We start from the raw sequence: 22,922 nt of genomic DNA on the forward strand, positions 1-22,922 counted from the left end.
TTGAAGGAGTCCTTGTAGACACAGCAGGTTCACAAAACGTTAGGACATTGTCGTCTCCTTTTTATATTGTTGCCTTTTAATTTTGTTGTCACTACGATCAGCGGTGGGTTTCACCTTTTGTTACCACCATTTCGGAAGCGCTCCTTCCACACATGCGCCAGCTCTTCCATGCCTGTGCTTTGCTGGCGCGTGCACCTTCTGCGCATGCATCCGGCCTCAAAGACATGCCTAAATAGGATGGGAAAGAGCTGGAGTGGGTGGGCAGGGCCACCCACGATTTCCGCTACCGATTCCGGTGAACCGGTCCAAACCAGGCATGAAATCCTATTTTCTTGGCTAGCGGTTTGGAGCACATGCACATTTCTGGGCATGTTCAGGACCTTCTGCGCAGGCGTGATGACATCAGCTTGGCCACCACTATGGGTTCGGCTGAACTGGTGATGGCGTCAGTGCCATCACCACTGCCGGTTTGGCTGAACGGGTGTGAATTGGCAGAATACAACTTCTGGTCCGAACCGGCTCAATACCACCTCTGACTACAATGTAGAAAAGATGTGGAGACTCTGGAGAGAGTGCAGAGAAGAGCAACAAAGAGGATTAGGGGACTGGAGGCTAAAACATATGAAGAACGGTTGCAGGAACTGGGTAGGTCTAGTTTAATGAAAAGAAGGACTAGGGGAGACATGAGAGCAGAGTTCCAATATTTGAGGGGTTTCCACAAAGAAGAGGGGAGGGGTGTCTTCCTTTCTTTTTCTTCTCTTGCACTTTGAGCTTTTCCTTCACTGACTTTGTTGTTCTTTCCTTTTTTCTCATTTTATATTAGTTAGCATTTGTTTTTATCTTGTTTTTTAAATCATTAATAAAATTAGAGAACAGATGCTATAATAACATGGGTTTGGGGACTTCAAAGAGCATGGGGGAGGCACCCAGAGGTTTTCCCATGCCCTGAGAAGAACCTGGAGTTACGATGCTCTTTTCTATTCCTTCCTGTCTTTCCTAAAGGGGGAGAGATACATCCGTCCCTCAGGGCTAAAAATGGGCTGATTTTTACAACTGATTGTAAGTGGAGTCATGTGTAATTGAGAAAACCTTGCCCCACTATGATCTACTACATTTTGATCCATGATAGGACGGCTATGATTTGGGGAGGCTAACTGAAGAAGTGTGTTGCACAAATTAAAATAATTGTGGCCGATTCAGCTATGGCTTACACGATTATTTCACAAGAGATCCTTCAATTAAACCATGATTCAAAGCATTTGAGGTGGAAAGCCAATCTGTTTGCTTTTTCTCTTCTGTTCTCCTGGTCCTCACTCTTCCACCCAAAGATGGTTCTTTTTCCAAAAAATAATTGGAGTTTCTTGTTTCTTTTTCCTCTGAAAACATTTCACATCTCATCCAAGAAGCTGCTTCAGTTCTAACTCAGAAGAAGCTTCTTGGATGAGAAGCAAAATGTTTTCAAAGACAAAAAACAAACAAACAAGAAAGCCCAGTTGTCCTCAGGAGAAACAAAAACACCTTTGAGACAAGCATGACCTGGATGGTTGAGACTCTCCATAGACACTCACTCTTGTTCCTTCTGCCTCCCCTTCTCTACAGCTGCTACATAGACCAACAGGTGACGCGTGTGGCTTGGCTGAACCGTTCCAACATCTTGTATGCTGGCAACGACAAATGGTCCATTGACCTGCGAGTGCAGCTTCTCCAGTACAGCCCCTCTGAGTTCAGCATCATGATCAGCCACGTTGATGTGTATGACGAAGGGCTCTACACGTGTTCTTTCCAGACCCAGGACAAGCCTCACACCTCGCAGGTGTACCTCATCGTACATGGTATGGGTGCAAGAAAAGGGGGGGAGGGTCTGGAGCACCTCCAGGCAACGCTTTGCACAAATCACCTCTCGGATGTCACCCTGTTGAGAAACTGAGCTAGCTTGATTCTGTCCAGCGATGCTGTTCATGAAATTGCAATGGGTGGAAAGTCTTGTTTTTTTAAGATGTTTCCTTGCAATATTTCTTCTGCCAACCTAGCAGTTCGAAAGCATGTAAAAATGCAAGTAGAAAAATAGGGACCACCTTTGGTGGGAAGGTAACAGTGTTCCGTGCGCCTTTGGTGTTCAGTCATGCCGGCCACATGACCACGGAGAGAGCGCTGGCTCTTCGGCTTTGAAACAGAGTTGAGCACCGCCCCCTAGAGTCAGGAACGACTAGCATATACACTATATTGCCAAAAGTATTCGCTCACCTGCCTTTCCTCGCATATGAAGTTACTGTAAGTGACATCCCATTCCGAATCCACAGGGTTCAATATGACGTCGGTCCACCCTTGGCAGGTATAACAGCTTCAACTCTTCGGGGAAGGCTGTCCACAAGGTTCAGGAGTGTGTTTATGGGAATTTTTGACCATTCTTCTAGAAGCGCATTTGTGAGGTCGCACACTGATGTTGGACGGGTTTATGTGGCCTACCGCTTCGTGGCTGAGTTGCTGTCGTTCCCAAACACTTCCACGTTCTTATAATACAGCTGACAATTGACTGTGGAATATTTAGGAGCGAGGAAATGTCACGACTGGATTTGTTGCATAGGTGGTATCCTATCACAGTTCCACGCTGGACTTCACTGAGCTCCTGAGAGGGACCCCTTCTTTCACAAATGTGTGTAAAAACAGTCTGCATGCCTACGGACTTGATTTTATACACCTGTGGCCATGGAAGTGATTGGAACACCTGACTGTGATTATTTGGATGGGTGAGCGAATACTTTTGGCAATATAGTGTATGTATGAGGGGAACCTTTACCTTTAACAATATTCCCATAAGGTCTTCTGCTCCGGGCAACAAGGGTGGCTGGCATGCTTGGCAGATTGTTCTCATCGCTATCCGCTAGGTATTTCCTGTGCAACCAGATCAATGTGCATATGGGAAAGGATGTGGTACCTTCTCTCTCTTTTCGCTAGAGTGGTGGTGAGGCCGTTTTTGTTATTTTGAGAGGAGCAGGAGTTCGAGATATGACATGCTTGGCAAGCACTTATGCGTCAGCCAGAGGAACCCTGACTAACTCAGATAAGTTCTCCAAATTTCAAAGCCGGGGAAGGCAAAGAGGATGAGGGATTTGCTTCAAGCTGCTTTTGAGAGATTGGGGAAGGGAAGCGGTGTAATGTGGAACTGCCCCGATTCCAAAACTTGGAAATGTTGTGTCCAGATAAGACTTTATGGTGCAATTGTCCTGTTTTGTTTCATGGAATTTTACTACCGAAGGGAGAGAGAAAAATATTCCAAATGACATTGTCTCTCATATCTAACTGAGCATTCTGAGAGTTGAAGTCCACAAGTCTTAAAGTTGCCAAGGTTGGAGACTCCGGTCCTAAGGTGTGATTCACATCACAGGGTAAACTCTCAGGCCAGATCCGCAAAACCGATGCCTATATCGTTTTGGACTCCTCCCATAAACTATATGATGAGGTGGGATTCACTTACCTTCCCTACCAGTTCGCAAATGTGAGCATGCTCATCTGCTCATGTGCACCGCCTTATGTGCATGTGCAGTGCTCACACATTACGTCGGAGTGAGTGGGCAGAGCTTCCCGTAGCCACCACTCACCCGAACCGGAGAGAACTGGCTGAACACCTCTGGCATAGGCTCATCTGACTGGCCAATCCAAATTAGCCAGTTCCAAAGTAGTCTAGTAAAAAAAAAGTTGTGTGAACCCAGACAAAGGATCTGTAGAGAAATAGCTCATCTCCATCTATAAATTCCCAAAGAAGTGGGTGTGTAGTTTGGCCTCAGAGAACTCAAGTCTCTTCCCAGCTGCCAAAACCATCTAAATTTCTTCTTCTTCTTCTTCTTCTTCTTCTTCTTCTTCTTCTTCTTCTTCTTCTTCTTCTTCTTCTTCTTCTTCTTCTTCTTCTTCTTCTTCTTCTTCTTCTTCTTCTTCTTCTTCTTCTTCTTCTTCCTCCTCCTCCTCCTCCTCCTCCTCCTCCTCCTCCTCCTCCTCCTCCTCTTCTTCCTCTTCCTCTTCCTCCTCCTCCTCCTCCTTCTTCTTCTCTGTCTCTCTCTCTCCCTTTTCACTTTCTTCCACGATTCCAGGCGCCTCCAGCCTTTCTGCCATATTAGCAAAAGCCACAACTGCAACACTATGCACCCCCTAATTATAGTCCCATGTGTCCCCCTTTCTCCTAGTTGCTGTCAGCCGGGAAGCTGCTACAATACAAACTGATTGGGCCCAGTCTGGGATAAGCAACCTGCAGATTAAGGAAACAGCTGTTCTCCTTCTCCCATAGCTCTGCCACTGCAGACACAACCCCAGTTTATCATGAAAACAATGTGGATCGTTAGGCCCAATCTGGGGAAGGGGGATGTATTTTTTTTTTCATTGACGGAGGGGGGGGAGTCTTCTTCCGCTGCAACAGGGAGGGGAGCCCAAAGCATCCCGTGCTGAGATTTGTGGAGGAAGAAGTCCAAAAATCAGGCAGGTGGGATGGTGATTTACGTAATGTGGGGAGTGCAGTGCACCTGATGTTGACTCCACATCTCCAGTGCTTTTGTATTTTCTCCTGGGGTTTTTTCTGTCAGGAGTGGTGAAGGCTGGTCACTAGATGTCAGAAGAGTTGGCCGAGGGAGATTTTGGAATTCCCTTCATCAACCAAGTGCAAATCTTTACATTTCCAACAGTAACACCTCCTTTCAGTCACATTTACTTGGTGCCCCTCCCCCCCATTTCTGGAGAAGTGGTGATCGTGTCTAATTACAGGACAAACAAAAGCGGAAGTATAGAGAAAATGTGTACAACTCCAGTTGAATTCAACCTCCAGTTGAATTTAAAACCCAATCTTTTTCCTCCTCTTTAAGCCCGTTTGGGTGGAGATTATGCTGTTAAATCTCTATGTATGCATCTCTGTGTGGGACAGCTCTATTGAACAGACTACTCCCCCTCCCCCAAAAAATCTAGTTATGTAGTTATGGTTTAGTTGTAGTTATGGTTTACAAGTTCCTGCAGTTGCCTTGGTAGCATTTTCAGAAGTGGTTTGCCGTTGCCTTCTTCTTCCAGAGAAAGAGAGAGAGAAGCAGGGGAGGGCTGCTGTGGGTTCGCATGGATTCGGGAGAACCTCTAGCTAAGAATATGCCCATTTCGGAGAACCTTCAAATCTGACCCCTGGCTGGTCCCACGCACCCTGTCCCAGCCCACCCACCCACCCCACCTCCTAACCCTAACCCTTCCCAGGAGTCCCCACATGGCTCCTTTGGGATGCCAGGTAAGTACAGGATCTGCACGGATGCTCAGGAAGGGAGAAAAATGGGCCTCCTGTAAGTTCCAGAAGACAGGAAATGGGCTCATTTCCAGCCCCTGAAGGGTCTCCGGAGCCCAGGAGATGACGTTTTTGCCCTCCCGGAGGCTCAACAAAAGCTTCCGGAGCCTGGGGAAGGCAACCCCCCCCACACACACACACACCATGGTTCAGGAGGCCGGTTAGGTCATGCCCCGCCCACCCAGCAACCGGCAGAGAACTCGTTGCTAAAATTTTTGAAGCCCACCCCCGGAGAGAAGCACTGGTCCAAAGTCACCCACTGGATTTGTGCCTAAACCAGGACTAGAACTCCCTGTGTCCCAGCTTCTCATCCAGCATCTTTAACCATTATTCCAATCGGGACTCTAAATATCTAGTGATCTCCAGTAGCTCTTCACTTGTTCTCTTCTTTTGAACCTTGATCTCTCCCTTCTTTTGTGGGCGGAGGCCTCTTTTTTTCTTTGTCCCACTTCCGCTCTTCCTTCTGTCTCGCAAGGTCATTCCCCCATGCCATTATGCCGCCTCTCTCTTTTAAACTCCACAGTTCCAGCTCGGATCGTGAACATTTCGGCCGCTGTGACGGTGAACGAAGGAAGCAATGTGAATTTGCTCTGCCTGGCAGTGGGGAAACCGGAACCGACGGTAATTTGGCGACAGCTGAAAGGTGAGGAAAACTGGAGGAGGTGCTGCCCACCCCCACTGCAAGCCACTAATTGCCAGCATGGGTGAGAATGGGTGGGTCAGGGAGTTGTGTTCACACCACATGCTAAACTTGATTAAATATAAACGAGCCCATGTTCAGAGTTTGCAAGATATCCTGAGTCATCCACGGATCAAATGGCCTGGGTTCATCTAACCACTAATCGAACCAAGATTAAAATAGACCAAGTTTAGCATTTGTATGACATCAACTGCTCATTTTAAACCCCTCCAGATTGAGCATGTCTAGACACAGCTTGGGTTCCTGCACAGAGGTGATGTCTGCCGGGTCCCAAGGCATCTTTTAAGCAGATGGAATTTTAGTCCTAAGTGCAGAAATCTGCCTTTTTAAATTTTTTATCTTTTTTTCTCTCTCCCTGATCTCATCCTTTATTCCCCCATTTAAATAAATCAATGAAATTCCTTTTTTTTTTTAAGGCTGCAAAAAATCCACTTGAAACGCTGTGGGCAATATGTATGAAATCCCAGATACTGCGGGGCGGGGGGCTGGGGGAGGAAAAAGTAGCGAGCTGGAATGAACAGACAATATTGACGGGCGAATGAGATTTTACACGTCGCATAGATCAAACCCTCCTTCTGGACCCCATAATGAGCAGGAGACAATGCCCTTTTATTTATCTATTGGCCCGGTTTGTTCCTGCCGCACGAAAAAAAGCCGCCTTCCCTTCGTGCAGAATTTTGCTTCATTCATAAAAGGAGCACAGCTGCAGCAAAGCGACGCTGCTGAAGATTTGAATTGGAGTTTTGACATTTTGCATGAAATGTTGTGAATGGAAGGGAAGAAGGCGAGGTAGCGAGTGATGACATCCTAAAAGGAACACTGCATTTCTGACTCACCAGAAGATGGAGCCTTATTGGAGAGCTTCCTTTCCTACTTCCCTTCCTGCATTGTGTCAGAGGCAGCTGACTATTGGGTTCATTGCACACACCAACAATTTAACCTATAGGTAAAGGTTCCCTTTGCACATATGTGCTACTTGTTCCTGACTCTAGGAGACGGTGCTCATCTCCTTTTCAAAGCCGGAGAGACAGCGCTGTCCAAAGACGTCTCCATGGTCATGTGGCCGGCATGACCTAATGCCGAAGGCGCATGGAATGCTGTTACCTTCCCACCAAAGGTGGTCCCTATTTTTCTATTTGCATTTTTACATGCTTTTGAACTGCTAGGTTGGCAGAAGCTGGGACAAGTAATGGGAGCTCACTCCATTACGCGGCACTAGGGATTCAATTGGCCAAACTGCTGGCCTTTCTGATCAACAAGCTCAGCGTCTTAGCCACTGAGCCACCACGTCCCTTCAGTTTAATCTATAGATAATCTTAAAATTGGAGGGGCCCCGCGATGGCTCAGCGGTTAAAGACGCTGCGCTTGGAGAGCTGACAGCCCGGTTGAGACCCAGGTTCTGCGCAGCAGGGTGAGTGCCTGTTCTTGTCCCAGCTCTTGCCCAGCTAACAGTTCGAAAGCATGCAAATGCAAGTAGATAAATAGGTACCACTTTGGTGGGAAGAGAACAACACTGTCCACATAACCATGGAAATGGCCTTCGGACAACGCTAGCTCCCTCGGCCAAGAAACAAAGATGAGCATCGTGCCTTAGAGTCGGACATGATTGACAGGGAAATCTTTACTGTAATCTTAAAACTAGGCAGGCAGTAGCTTTACCGTCCCCATCGCCACCCCTGTAGAATATGGCAATTTCACAACAGTTATGATAACCACCACTAGCTCTGAATTTGCTTTCTGCACTCCAACTAGCTCGCCCTGGGACCTATGTTTCTTCTCCTTCATTTTTGCAGTAGTGCAAGATATTCTTTGAAAATCAGTGTGTGCTTTGAGCTAAAAATCACTTAAGGGTTGGTTGTGAGAATGCCCATTTGGGGCATCCCTCCCTCCTCTGTCTGCCCCTTATGTCTGCCCTGTGTGGGGCAGCCCCTGCACGGAAGAGGCCTGGATAACCGTGTTGTGTCATGTGTGTTTTCTTGTGTGTAAGTCTGTTTGTGTCTGTCTCCCTGCCACTCGCCCTGACCCCGTTCCTGCCTCCCTCCTGCTCCCTCCTCACAGATGGATTCACCAGTGAAGGAGAATATCTGGAAATCTCAGAGATCAACCGAGAACAAGCTGGGGAATACGAGTGCGTCACAGCAAACGGGGTCTCAACACCAGACAGCAAACACGTCCTTATCACAGTCAATTGTGAGGCGACTTTTCATTTCCTTTCTGCCCTGCATGCTCACCAGTTTTTATTTTCATTTGCATCTGCAATTCCTGGACCTGAGCAAGATGGTTTCAGCCGAGATCCAATGATTGGTGGAGGATCTAAGCTTAAAAATCAGCTTTAGGCTTGTGTTGTGTTCACCCCTCATGGTCTCAGCAGCTCATTTATAAGCAGCTACCTTTCCACCATCTGTATACGTTGATTAGTTAACCTTAGTTAGGTTTATTGTATATTCGATTCTCTTTTCCCTTTTCTCTCTCCTCTCCTCTCATTAATTTTTATTCCACCATTATCACTTTATAAGTAAGGCAACATACCATGTTTCCCTGAAAATAAGACAGGGTCTTATTTTCTTTTGACCCCTGAAATAAGCGCTTGGCCTTATTTTGGGAGGAGGTCTTATTATTTTTGAGGTGCAAGAGGCGGTGAGCGTGGTTACCTCATGGCTGCTGCTGCGTTGCAATATTTTCAGGGAGGGCTTATTTTGGGGGGAGGGTTTATTTTAGCACATGCGCTCAAAAGCCCGATTGGGCTTATTATCAGGGGAGATCTTATTTTCAGGGAATCAGGGTAAATAATACTCCCTCATCCTTCTGTTTTTTTCCTCACAACAACTCTGTAAGGTGGATTGGGCTGAGAGAAAATGACTGGGCAAACTGATCCAGCTGGCTTTCATGCCTAAAGCAGGACTAGAACTCACCATCTCCTGGTGAATGGCCCAAAGACACCCAGCCAGCTTTCATGCCTAGGGTGGAAATAGAACTCCCAATCTCCTGGCCAGTATCTTAAACTAATTTGCCATTCCATTCATTTGTCTGGCAATATGAGGCGGAGGACTGATTTAATTTTCTCCTTCCCTTCTTGGAATGAACTCAGCTACAGGGGATGATGGGAGAAGTTATATTTTGGAGTTAGAAAGATCACTGAATCCAAATGGGGGGAGTTTGAGACCCTTCTCTGGCCCTTTCAGAGCTTTTTAAGATTCTCCCTTGAAGGTCTTTTCTGCCTATCGTTGAAGGGCTGCAGGGAGATAGGCTTACACAGTTGACCTCCAATCCGTTTCTGTCTTTTCCCAGATCCTCCGACCATCACGGATGTCAAAGATTCCCGACCCTTGATAGGAAAGACAGCCCTCTTGCGCTGTGAAGCCATGGCTGTGCCCGCTGCGGAATTTCAGTGGTTCAAAGACGACAAGCAGTAAGTCTGTGTTTTCCCGTCTCCTTCAGTGTCGCCCATGAGAAGAGACACTGAATGGCACTCTGCCAACTTTTTAGTGCAAACTTTTCCACATGTCTTCAATTCCTAGAGTGCCTTGGGATAGGTTGGATGGGAGTTGTGGAATTGAAGTGCCCACGTATCTTGAAGGATGCTTGGAGAACTCTTGCCTTAGGCAAAAAGGACAGTGACCCTAGGATACATGAAATAGGGAAGGATGGACTTCACACTTTCTTAAACAAATTCACATTACAACCGAGCACAGAGGAATTTAGACAATCTCCACCAGGAGAACTTCTCAATGGCAGGAGTCCTCTGAGTGGTGACAAAAACATTGCTCCTGAGGAAAAATATCCACAGGTTGGATTGTCTCTTGATGAGTTCCTGTGAGATTTAATGGAAGTGTGAGAAGATAATTCAGGAAGATACAGACTTTTAGAAACTGTTCTTTCTTCTTGTCCTCTGTGGAGTTTTGTTGTATTTCATTTTGCCTGGCGCTGCATTTGGGACGTGAATGGCCACAAAAATCCAGTGAATAGATACGTACAATATATGCTCACTCTTTTCTCAGATGGAAGGAAAACTCTTTAAAATTGGAAGATAATTTTATATTTTTGCTCTAATCCAAGCAAAGGATTTGTAGATCAGGAATGTCCAAACCTGGCAACCTTTAAGATTTGTGAACTTCAACATGGCTGGTTGGGGAATTCTGGGAGTTGAAGTCCACAAGTCTTAAAAGTTGCCAAGTTTGGACATTAACAGATAACTGATTAACAGAGTTGGAAGGGGCCTTATAGTTCATCTAGTCCAACCCTTCCCCCTGTTCCACTCAAGCAGGAGACCTACACCATTTCTGACAAATGGCAGTCCAATCTCTTCTTGAAAGTCTCAAGTGATGAAGCACTCACAAGTTCTGAGGGCAAGCTGTTCCATTGGTTGATTGTTCTCACTGTCCTCCTTATTTCCAGGTTGAATCTCTCCTTGGTCAGCTTCCATCCATTATTCCTTGTCATGTCTTCAGGTGCCTTGGAAAATAGCTTGATCCCTTCCTCTCTGTAGCAGCCCCTCATATATTGGAACTCTGCTGTCCTGTCTCCCCTGGTCCTTCTCTTCACTAGACTAGCCATGCCCAGTCCTGCACCCATTCATTGTATATTTTAGTCTCCAGTCCCCTCATCATCCTGGTTGCTCTTCTCTGCACTTTTTCTAGAGTCTCAACATCTTCTTTTATAGTGTGGTGACCCAAACTGGATTGAGTACTCTAGGTGTGGTCTAGCTTACCTGTTGAAGATGCTTTAATTTGTCTTACAAGAGAAGGGATCCTTCAGGTCACCCCTCCAGGGTTTTAAAACTTAATCTGCGTGTTCTGAATTGGGCTCAAAAACCAGCTGGAAATCCATGCAGTTAGTGAAGTACTGGCTTAAGAAATGATCGGATCATCTCGTATAATAGAGGGGGGAAACAGTCTGGCGCAGCAGACAGACAAATGGCACAGGGTGAAGGAACTGTCTGTGCGGCCAGGATGTGTGTCTCATTAGTTCAATGACATCCCTTGCTTCTCCCCTTCCCGAATTGCAGTCGTATTAAACAATCGTGTGGCACATAGTTGCGATTGTTTAATGCAGATTAATTTGTGATCCACCAAGCAGAACGAGATGCCTCGGTCGTGTGTGGTACCCTATCCCTCGGGCAAGGCGGGTGCCTGCATGCGGGGGGGGGGGCAATAAATCTCCCATTTTGGCTGCCTGCCTGGGATTGCAATGCAAAGGGCTTGTGAGCACCTGGCAAGCCCCAAACAGTGACTAAGCTCATCTGGGAGGGGGTGGGAGAGCAGCTGCCACAAGTAGGGCAGATCGATGGCTTTTCTGGTTGCACATTTTGCTAAACACTCTGATTGTGCCTGGACATTATTTCTGTAATCCTGACAGCCATGACATACCCATCAAAGTACGTTGCACCAAAGCTTCCATCATCCTTACTTAGATTAGCAAGCCTCTGGAGATGAGGACTTCCTAGGCCAATAAATCGGGAGGGCAGCTGTGAAGGCCATAAAATCATGGAGTTTATTTATTTATTTATAACTTGACTTTATTATTTTTTATGAATAACTTAGGGTGGCAAACATATCCGACACACCTTCCTCCTTCCATTTTCCCCACAACAACAACCCAGTGGGATTAATTGGACTAAAATAGAGTGACTAGCCCAAGCTCACCCAACCAGCTTTCATGCCTAAGGCAAGACTAGAATTCACCATCTCCAGGTGATTAACTCAAAGTCACCCCAGCTGGCTTTCATGCCTAAGGCAGGACTAGAATTTACCATCTCCTGGTGATTGGCCCAAAGTCACCTAGCTAACTTTCATGCCTTAGGCAGGATTAGAACTCACTGTGTCCTAGTGATTGGCTCAAAGTTACCCAGCTGGCTTTCACTGATAAAGTGGGATTATAATTCATGGACTGCAGCTTTCTATCTTGGTACCTTAACCACTAGATCAAAAGGATTCCTGTTGCATTTAGTTCACAAGCCAGGGGCTCTTAATTTAGTGCTTGTTTAGAATGCAACTTGTTGGAAGCTTAGTGTGCCCATCTCTTTAATCATATCGTATTTTCCACATCCCATCTCAACTTCTCAAGACCCTCTGGAAGATCTCTTGATAAACAGGGGTTAGTTGGGAAGGAAACAGAGGGCAAATACAGATGTGATCTCACAGTTATGGGCTAGCAACACCCATCTTCAATAGGTGCACGGTTGTATAATGTCCCCACACTTGGGAAATCTAAATTTGTTTGACAGTACCGTCACAGAGATTCTATCTGAAAGCAGAACAGCTATTCCTGGGTGAAGAGAGGTATAATTGTGCAGGGAAGAAGTTATTATTGTTCTGTCTTTCTGGGCTCCTGAGGGAATAGAGCCCACCTGATTCTCAGGATCAATTTTCCAATTTTGCCAAGACTGACACCTGACAATGTGATTTTTTGATGGCTTCCAGATCAGCCTCTCTTCCATTTCTCTTCCCGTGTTAGACTGGCGATAAAAGTTCATGGTCCAATTTTCCTGGGTCTTTGGGGTGCTGTTTGTGGTTAGAAGCGCTTAGAGAAGGCAAACTGCCACTCTTTATCTTCTTTTATTAGGAAACAGTGACAGGTCCGTGGGTGCGTGGGAAGTCAAATACCAGAAGAAAGGGAAACACTTTAACCACCACACATTAGGAGGTGGGAGGGAAGAATTCAGCATTGCGAGATGAAAAAACTCAGAAATCTGACAGTTGTCAGGTTGTAGAAGGTGCTTTATATCATCCCAACGGCCATAAAATCCTGAAGTTGCCCTTAGTGCACAAGCAAAGGGCTTTCCACAGAAGTGGTATTCAGCAGGTTCTGACCAGTTCTGGAGAACCGGTAATGGAAATTTTGAGTAGTTCGGAGAACCGGTAAATACCACCTCTGGCTGGCCGCGCCCCTATCTATTCTCTGCCTTCCAAGTCCCAGCTGATTGGGAGGAAATGGGGATTTTGCAATAACCTTCCCTTGGAGTGGGGAGGGAATCAGGAGTGGGTTAAATAATGAAACCTGTAGCAGAGTTACACAGAAAAGGGGTTAATGGTGAATCCCTCTACTTTTATTTTGTCATATTTCTTGTGAGATGGAACAAGGTTTTGGGAAGCCCATTTCTATCAAGAGAAATTTCCTCCCTTCACAGTAGCCTTGATTTACTCTAATCTGGTGTTTCCTTGTGTGACCTGACATTAACCATGGGCCTGAAAATGCTTCTGATCCTATTTTCCAAAATCTCAAATGATAACCCAAAGCGAATGAGCATTGGAACATATTCAGAGACTCTCACGCTATTGAAGAATAGTTTCTCTATCTGGGCTATGAATAAAAATCTTTGAGGTTTAGCAAATCTTCTAAGAAACATTAATCAACACTTTATAGGTTTTCCCTACTGCTTGAAAATTATCCAGTAAAACGAAAATGAACGACTGTGAGATATTGAGTTTTATATTACTGGACAGAAAAGTCTCTGCATCTCCCCATCTTTCTAATTCATATGCAATTGGAGGAAAGAGAAATGACTCTAAAAATTGCTTTGAAGGAGAAGAGCATTTCCACAGACCCATTTGGGGAGTGGCGTCTCTGATATTATTTAGTGATAAAGAGACTGAGGGGTATGTGTGTGTGAGAATATCTCAGGGGTGTCAAACTGGATTCCTTCGAGGGCCGCATCAGCAATGTAGTTCTCCTCCACGAGCTGCCTGGGGCTGAGGGTGAGAGATGGAATGGATGCCTCTTGCAGCACCCTACTGGCCAAAATGGGGCATGGGGGGCCTTGCGTGGCCCCTGCATGTTTCATTTTTGGACTGGACAGCCTCCTGCAGCACCCAGCTGGCCAAAACAAGGTGGGAGAGCCTCGCACGGTCCCCCATACCCTGTTTTGGCCAGCAGGAACTGCAGGAACCCTTCTAGGCCAAAAACAAGGCATTCAGGGGCCACATATCCCCATGCCCTGTTTTGGCTGCCAGAGGCACCACGGGCCAGTCTTTTGCTATTTCCAGGCTGGCCCATGGGCCAGATTTAAGCACCCCATGGGCCTTGAGTTTGACACCCCTGGAATATGTTGTTTTTGATTATTCTGTAATCAACCCATCTCCCTAACCTTCCTTAGTTCCAAGAAATCCCAAGGGAAAAAAACATTAGGAATTAAGTAAAGATAGTCCTTCACTTGAGGGATGTGGTGGCTCAGCAGCTAAGACGCTGAGATTGTTGATCAGAAAGGTCAGCAGTTCAGCGGTTCGAATCCCTAGCGCCACGTAATGGAGTGAGTTCCTGTTACTTGTCCCAGCTTCTGCCAACCTAGCAGTTCAAAAGCATGTAAAAATGCAAGTAGAAAAATAGGAACGACCTTTGGTGGGAAGGTAACAGCGTTCCGTGCACCTTCGGCGTTTAGTCGTGCTGGCCACATGACCAAGGAGACATCTTCGGACAGTGCTGGCTCTTCGGCTTTGAAATGGAGATGAGCACCGCCCCCAAGAGTTGGGAACAACTAGCATGCATGCATGGGGAAACCTTTACCTAATCCTTGACTTACAGTCTTTGACTGTTTGATGTTACGACACTGCTGAAAAAAGCGACTGATTGTCACTCTCACAACCATTGCATCATCCCCAAGGTCACATCATAAACATTTGGGCACTTGACAACTGGCGTGTATATAACAAGTGTGTCAGTTTCTTGGGGGGGGGGTGTCATGTGATTTGTGAACTTCCAGCAGTCTTCTGTCAAGCTAAGTCAATGGGGGAAGCCATGTTTGCTTAACAACTGCTACAATTCTCTTAACAACCGCAGTGATTCACTTAAGAACCATGTCCAAAAAAAAAAGGTTGTAAAATCAACCATGATTCACTTAACAATGGCTTGGCTTAGCAATGGAAATTCTGGTCCCAGCTGTGGTTTGATGGCGAGATCTACTTGTACAAATCTCCCTCCCTCACGCTTCCAACACAACGGTCCTTTTTCTCCCTCTGACCACGATACTTTAACTCTTTACTTTCTCGTTGTCTCCCTCTTCCTAGCAGATTAATTAGTGGCTCGGATGGACTGCAGATCCAGAACGAACGTACCCGCTCCATATTGCTCTTCACAAACATTACCGTTCGACATTATGGAAATTACACCTGCCTGGCTTCGAACACCTTGGGCTCCTACAATGTCAGCTTAAGGCTTATCAGTGAGTCTTTCCTTCGCCTTCTCTTCTCACGCTTTGCAAACGGCTGAGGGGGGGCGGGGGGCTTACCGTAAATTTTGCACCACCTACAGGACTTTTTAGAAGCCAGAACTCCTGGTGGTACCTGGAGGTCCTTTGGATAGATTTGTCCATGGAGATTCTCAGTCATCCAGGTCATGGTTGTCCCAAAGGTGCTTTTTTCTTTCTTTCTTTCCAAAAGGCAACTGGACTTTGTTTTTTTCTTGAAGTGGTTTCGCTTCTCATCCAAGAGGTTTCTTCAGTTCTGAAGAAGAACTGAAGAAGCTTCTTAGATGTGAAGCGAAATGTCTTTAAGGAAAAACAAAGTCCAGTTGCCTTTTGAACAAAAGCACCTTTAGGACCCCGGTTAGATTCAGTGGTGGGTTGCCAATTTTTTTTACTACTGGTTCAGGCGTGGTCATGCATTCGCAGAAGCATCTGGACAAATGGGTGGAGCCTCCCGCCACCGCTACTATCAGTTCGTCCGATCCGGGTCAAACCGGGAGCAACCCATGTCTGGTTAGATTGTTGTCCTTTCAAGCAGAGGATGTGGGAGAACAGCAAGAAGGTAGTGAATTTTGGCATGTTTTCACACAGGAAAAAAAATCAGTGTATGCAAGAAATCTGAGACCTAAGACCTATTGAAAGAATAAGCAGTATCATGACAAGGTGTATGAAGCTCTTAATTTTAAGACTATTCTAAGGATGCTTTAAGGATTTGTATCCGATTCTGAGTTGAATCAGTTTACAGGATCCTTGGTGCTTTCAGAGTTTGGTTGTTTTTCCTGCAGACGTTTATTTTCTTAACATCCTGTGGCTCGTTAACCCAAAGCTGAATGATATTTTCAAACTTTTGGGAATAATTAGTCGTCTCCGAGAGCTTTCCGTCTAGTCTTTCGTCATAGAATATAATTGCCCACAGAGTCTTACCTCTTTTTTTCAGACTACAAGTTGTCCTTGACTTATAACCAATTGCTTAGTGACTGTTTGAAGTTACAGCAGACTCAAAAATGGTACTCATGACCCAATTTCAAAGTTGCAACTTTGAACGGCTACTAAATGAACCGTTTTAAGTTGATGACTACCTATATTGAAGTCTAACTCTGCCCACAGCCAGGAGTTGACTCAGCCTTTCATCCTTCCGAGATTGGTAAATTGAGGACCCAGATTCTTGGGGACAATATCCTGATATTGCAAACCGCTAAGGCCTGAGGAGTGGCGCATAAGTCTAAATGCTATTGTTCGTTGCTCATTGAAACCAGAACATCTACAATGGCAACTTCTTGTTTCTCTTTTTTTCCCCAGGACCAGGTTCTCTGGACAATGTAGCAGTGGCCAGCACAGAACCTCCTGTCCTTTTGGGTTTGCTGTCATCTGTTTTTGTGACTCTGTTGTTTAAGATTTAGGGCACCAGGGAAACGATGCAGAACAAGGAAATGGAAACAGGTGAAAGGGAAAGAATCCAAGAGAGGGGGAGAAAGAGAGAAGGAAGACATCTCTACTTTCTGGAGAGAGAAAAAAAATGAAGAAAGAAAGAGGGAGAGAGAAATGAAATTTATCAAGAACCCATCACTGTGAGGGATAGAAGAAAACAAACAAAACAACGACAAAAAATATGCATTCGTTTCTACCGCCATTTCTCTTCACACTTCATCTCAGACACTTTCGGTTGAACTACTTGTGGTTTAACACAACTGCAAAAGACACAGGGCTCTAACAGTGGATGGCAACGCAACAGTCCCCCTTCTCCTCAAGCTCTGTGGTTTAATAGAGAGATCTCCTCCTCTTCCTTGGGCCAGTTGGCCTTCTGAATGCACGGAACCTGGAATGTTGATTCCACAAAGGGTTGTTTGATTGTTATCTCTATTATTATGATTATTAATTTTCTTTGGGGTTGTTGTTTGTTTTTTGCTTTGGTCTTTTTTTTTTTCTGGTGGACATTTCTCACCAGGAGGCTACATTTGAGAGGTTCCTCTTTTGTTGTTGTTATTTACTAGGTTGAGAATCTTGACATTCATTTAACCAGGTTATTTCAGGTGGTCTGGGCCAGTTTAGCAGCCAAGGACCAGGCAGAGGCTCAATAATTTCAGTAGGTCTCGTAGCCTGGGCTTCGAAGCTCTCCTTGTCCAGTGTCTTCACGAGAAACATTGGCATCAAGTTCAACTCACTGCATGAAAGTGGTCCAGTGCCCTTGAGCTGCATCTCACTGACCCTCAAGATCCTCTCTGCTGCCATCCCAGCGTCTTTGGAAGAAGGATGAAAGAAATCTGAATTTTTCAGGCATGGCATTTAAGCTATCGGGGTAAGAAGGACTTCTGCCAATGAGCATTAGAGGTAACTTTCTGTTGTCTAGAGGCAAAGACTAAAAAATAGGAACCAATGGTTTGGCTGTTTGATCATCCTGGAAATTTCCTTGTTTTTTATCTTTGGGGTGGTTGGGTCTATTATTCGCTGGAAAACCGTGGCTTGGAACATCTGCCAGCTGTTTAATTCGCTTCTGTTTTCCTTTCTTTTCTTTTGCACTTTTCACAAAACCCTTTTCCCTACTCCCCGACAAGTCATGTTGCTCCTTCACACAACCGGCTGGCTTAATGGCTTCTCTCTTGGTGGTCAATTTCTTAACGTAACAACCATGCCCTGAAAGATTTTCCTTATTTCTGTCTCTGTTCTGATTTTTAAAAATTTTTATTTTCATGTCCTTGAGAAGGTTCTTTTTATTGATTGCACTTTGGAACATGGGATCACAGGTGTGCTTATTCAGTACTTCTGCATTTTTCAAACAACTGGGGGTGTACAGTAGAGTGTAGAAATCCATATGTAGAGATAGCGCATGCGAAAATTTAACTGCTCATCATCCTTCTAGTGGCAAAGATAAACTTAAGAGGGTGTCCACCGATTTTCTGCTAGCATAACAAGCCCAAACACCTTTCTTATCATGATAGATTACTTATACTTATCATGGTAGGTTTATGAAGTTACAGCATTAAGGTTGATAATGGCTGTATTCATACCATCTCTTTAACCAGGTTGTTGAATTTATGCATATTCTGATATTGCACAATATATCAAACCCTAAACATATCCAAATGGCTTGGTTCCACACAAGATCGAAAAGATATAGCCAGGCTTGAAACTCGTGAAGCATAGCATGCTGTGTGAATGTAGACAATAGGTCCTTATCAAACTTGGTTAAATATGTTGTGTGAATACAGCCAACATGTTGCCTTCCCCAAGAGAAGATGGTTGGAAGTGGAAGATATCTAGTGGCAAATGTGCTTATCCTACTTTTGCATCTGGATATAGTTTGACAGGTTTCTGCCTTTAGAGATTGACATTCCACATAACAGAAGACAAATGGTTGCTGCTAAAAACTAAAGTAAGATGCACGAGACAAGGTCTGTCAAGCAAAGATGGAATTTCTTCCATAAATCTTTTTAGTATTGCTTTCCTCTGGCGCTCCGTTCACACAACATAGGTAGCCTAGTTATAACATTTATCCATTTTCTGGGTTTACGCTGCAAGTGAACCAAGGGGACTGGGTTCGTGCAATGGGCCCAATCATTTATTCTACAAACAAACCAACAAACCACTAAACAAGGTTAAACATTACCAAAGTTGGCATGTTGTGTGAATACTATCCACTAGATGTGTAAACTGAGCTAGTTTTGAGTGTTGGGTGGAGTCAGGCTCGAAACTCTCATGTTATATTTCTCTCTGTGTGTGGAAAGGAATTACCTATCTCCACATGGAAAGAAAATGAGGTAGGGAAATTCTTCCCACAAGTATGAAGCTCTGAGAGGCAGGCAAGTTTGGGAAGAAGTAGAAAAGTTTTTCTTGAGGTCTTTCTGTGCTGGATGGGTGGATATTTCTCACCCTGGACCACTTTCAAACTTGTGGGTTTCAACTTGCTAGCTGGGGAATTCTGGGAGTTGAAATCCACCATCCGAAAGGGGCCAAGGTCGAGAATTAACTGCTTCACAGGCCAGCTCTGTCGATAGGCCAAAATTTCTCTGCATCCCAGAGAAATTTTACATCTAAATCGAACGAATTAAACTCACCACCTCTTCCAGTTCTGTCATCGGAAACTGTTATTTTTCTTCAACACAATATTATACGTCCTCCTAACAGAGCACAAGTAGTAGAAGAGCATCATTTCTGAATATGCCAGGAGGATAAAAATGCACCAGGAATGGCTGATTGAATTATAAAAAGTGCAAAAAAAAAAGAAAACGAAAGGAAAAGCTAACGTGCAGAAATATACGGATGACTTCCATCCAGCCTTCATTTCAACAGATAATTGCAATTATTATCTCTTCTCCCTCTTAAATGTTGCATATTTATAGTAGCATCTTCTTGGCCTTCCCTCTGGCATCTTTTCTATGATTTTTGCGCCTTTCGATAGGTAGTCCTTGATTTAAAACCGTTCATTCAGTGACCATTCAAAGTTAGCGGCGCAGCACTGAAAAAAATTGAGTTGCTAACAGTCCTCACATTTGTGAATGTGGCAGCGTCCCTTCCTCTCCTCCTCCTCCCCTGGTTCACAAATCACGTGATCAAAATTTACCAACTCTATGTTTATGACTGCTGCAGTGTCCTGGGGTCATGGGATCCCCCTATGGCAGGGGTGTCCAAACTTGGGAACTTTAAGACTTGTGGACTTCAACTCCCAGAATTCCCCAGCCAGGGAATTCTGGGAGTTGAAGTCCACAAGTCTTAAAGTTCCCAAGTTTGGACACCCCTGCCCTATGGGTTCTCCCCAGCCAGCCTCTGACAAGCAAAGTCAATGAGGGAATCTGTATTCGTTTAACAACGATCAGGTACACTTAACAACCACGGCAAAAAAAAAAAGTTTGTAAAAATCGAGTGCAATAAGCAATGAAAATTCTGGTCCCGATTCTGGTGATGAGTCGAGGTCTACCTGCATTTCTTTTCTGGCACTGAGAAATCCCATGTTTACAGGGGAGGTCTTTGTTCTCGTGATGCTGCTGTGAGAAGAAATTCCCATCTGGGTTCCAAGCGGGGAGAAAGACACTGGGGACAAAACGGAGGCTGGTTGGTTTAAGATGGAAAGATGGTTTAATGATGAAGCAGAAGCACATAGGCGATTCTGCTGCAGCTGACCACATGGAGTTGAGAGCGGAGGGGGGGAGCTTTGAACTTGAGCTTCCTGTTCCTGTGGAAGAGCATGCATTCTATTGGTTGTTGTCAGACTTCCATGGGGCCATGTACAAATCCTTGTCTGAGCTAGGTTTGGTTGAAGTTGGGGCTGATGCAATGAAGGGGCTTGATGGGCAATTCCTATTGTGGTTGAGGGCTAACCCTACTTTTGTTAAGACTGTGCTGCAGGAAGTAGTGGATTACCAATTCTAAGAGCTGGCCTTAGCTTAGTATCTGCTTGGGGGCAAGGAGCTGTGTTTCTGTCTCCCTTACAGTTTTTTAATTCTTTAGGGGAAATATTTTATCCTGCCTTTTTAAAATATTTCTCACATTTTTTTTTCATTCTTCTAAGAGAGGGGTGGGTGCTACACTGCAATAGGAAAAACAGGAAATGTTATGCTATCTTGTCTATGGAGATTCTCGGTCATCCAAGTCACGGTAGTCCCAAAGATGCTTTTTCAAGAGGCTTTTTCTGGGGTTTTTTTTTGGGGGGGGGAGATTTTTGTTTCATCAGCTCCGAAGAAGCTTCTTGGATGAGAAGTGAAACATCTTCAAAGAAAAACCAGAAAGCCCAGTTGCCTCTTGAAAAATGTACCTTTGAGGAATTGCAGGGGAATGCACCTGTGCATTTTCTGGAAAGTATCCTCAATCCTCTACCCATCCTGGACCAAAAAGTGAAGAGATGTGTGCACATATTTTATTTTGACAGCATTAGGAATGAAAGCTTCCAGTTTTCCTAACAGGTTTGCGTCTAGATAAAGGGTGCGAAATATGCAAAAGAAGGAAATTATGGGAACGTACTGTATTTGCAGCATTGATTTAAGTTGTTGTTACACCTCCGCTTTTCTCGACCTTAACATTTGATTAGCATTAGGCAGGTATCCGATGTTCAGTTCATATTTAAAGACAGATTATCTGCAGCTCAAATGCAGCTTTGTAAAAACCACCGTAAGAGAAATGTCATTGGATGTGATCATGACAGTAGAAGTCAGCTTCTAAGCTCTGGGCTTTTCCTTTGGCAAACTATGAAAATAGACTGAGGATTTTCATGCTGCTGAATCTCCAAGGCACTGATAGAGAATTTTTGGTGGGGCTTGGCGTGCCCAAAATTTGGAAAACGCCTAACTCGACGCTCCTTCCCCTTTCCCCTTCAAACATACGAGATATACAGGTAGTCCTTGACTTACAACTTTCCTTTATGACTATTCAAAATTACAACAACACTGAAAAAAGTGACTTATGATCGTTTCTCACACTTACGACCGTTGCAGCATCCCCATGGTCCCATGATCAAAATTCAGACACTTGACAGCTGACACATATTTACGACAGCTGCAGTGTCCCAGGGTCATGTGGGAATTTTTACGGACTTCTGACAAGCAAAGTCAAAGCAAGATTTACTTAATAACAACCATGTTACTAACTTAATAGTGGTTCACTTAACAACTTGTGGCAAAAAAGGGGGGGCAAAACACACTTAACTGTTTTTTAGCCATATAAATTTTGGGCTCGTGAGTCGAAGACTACCTGTGTCAGATGTACATATTTGTTTATTTTTAAAATATATAGAATCCAATCAGGAGTGATGTTCCTTATTATATGAAGAAATGTCAAATTTCTACAGAAACGAAATGCAGGTAAAATAAACTTATTTTGGGAGGTCCCAGAGGCCGTGAAAGAACCAACCTCATTCTTACACAGCCTTTAAAAAGATAATACAAGAACAGAGTATGCTTTCAAGAATAGTTGTCTGTCGAGATTCTCAGCGATCCAAGTCATGGTTGCCTCAAAGATGCTTTTTCAAAAGGCAACTGGACTTCCTTCGTATTTTTTGAAGACATTTCCCTTCTCATCCAAGAAGCTTCATCAAGGCTTCACCCAATGAATTTTCTTGGATAAAAACCAAAACATCAGTTGCCTTTTGAGAAAAGCATCTTTGATTCAAGAACAATTGTCGTTGGGCTTGGTCAAGGGTTGGCAACCTTAAACACTCAAAGAGCTACAAAGGTCCTAATTGGACACCCACCCACCCCCGTTCAATTCTGGAGCCAACCGGAAGTCCGGTTCCCCCACCATAGAGTCTCCTCCTAGCGTGGCGTCCTTTTTCCTCTACCTGTCCTAACCGAAAGCCCTATCAATGGTGGAGCTCACCGGAAAACCCACCCCTTGCCATAGAGTCTCCTCTTGGCATGCTGTGCTTTCCCCTAAAGAAGCTTTTGGAAGCCTCTCTCAAAATTGTGGCACTGACCAGCAACAGGGAGCCACAGCAGAGGAATGAAAGAGCCGGGTTCATGTCACCCAAAAACATGGCATGTCACCTTTGATATATGAGTCATAGGTTCACCATCACTCCCCCAAGCCCTGTCTCCTTGGCTCTCTCCTCAAGTAGCAAAACCTATGCGAAGAAAGTTGGCTTTTAAAATGGCGTACGTTATGCAAAATGAAAAGGAAACTTGGTTAGTTTTGCAGAGTTGATGGAGGTAGCGAAACCCAGCTTTTCCTGCTTCTCATCTGGTTACAAATTTCCAGGTATTTGGAGAAGCGGATAGTAGAAGGAGCTCTAGAAATAATCAAGAACACTTTCCCAGGAA

General features: G+C 44.8%; 1 protein-coding gene across 1 annotated transcript in view; it reads left to right on the forward strand.

The window, feature by feature from the left end:
* The window catches only part of IGLON5 (IgLON family member 5), a gene marked incomplete at its 5' end in the record, with an annotated part of 86,152 nt that extends 68,318 nt beyond the window's left edge, over window positions 1–17,834 (forward strand). Inside the window, 6 exons of the mRNA XM_081962266.1 lie at window positions 1,600–1,832; window positions 5,829–5,948; window positions 8,064–8,195; window positions 9,294–9,414; window positions 15,008–15,159; window positions 16,480–17,834. Coding sequence (XP_081818392.1) covers window positions 1,600–1,832; window positions 5,829–5,948; window positions 8,064–8,195; window positions 9,294–9,414; window positions 15,008–15,159; window positions 16,480–16,580 — 859 coding nt within the window. The 3' untranslated portion in view covers window positions 16,581–17,834. The remainder of the gene's footprint in view (window positions 1–1,599; window positions 1,833–5,828; window positions 5,949–8,063; window positions 8,196–9,293; window positions 9,415–15,007; window positions 15,160–16,479) is intronic.
* Between the last annotated feature and the right edge of the window lie 5,088 nt (window positions 17,835–22,922).

This window comes from Natrix helvetica (assembly GCF_964273705.1).
Source record: "Natrix helvetica genome assembly, chromosome: 9".
Lineage (NCBI taxonomy): Eukaryota > Metazoa > Chordata > Lepidosauria > Squamata > Natricidae > Natrix > Natrix helvetica.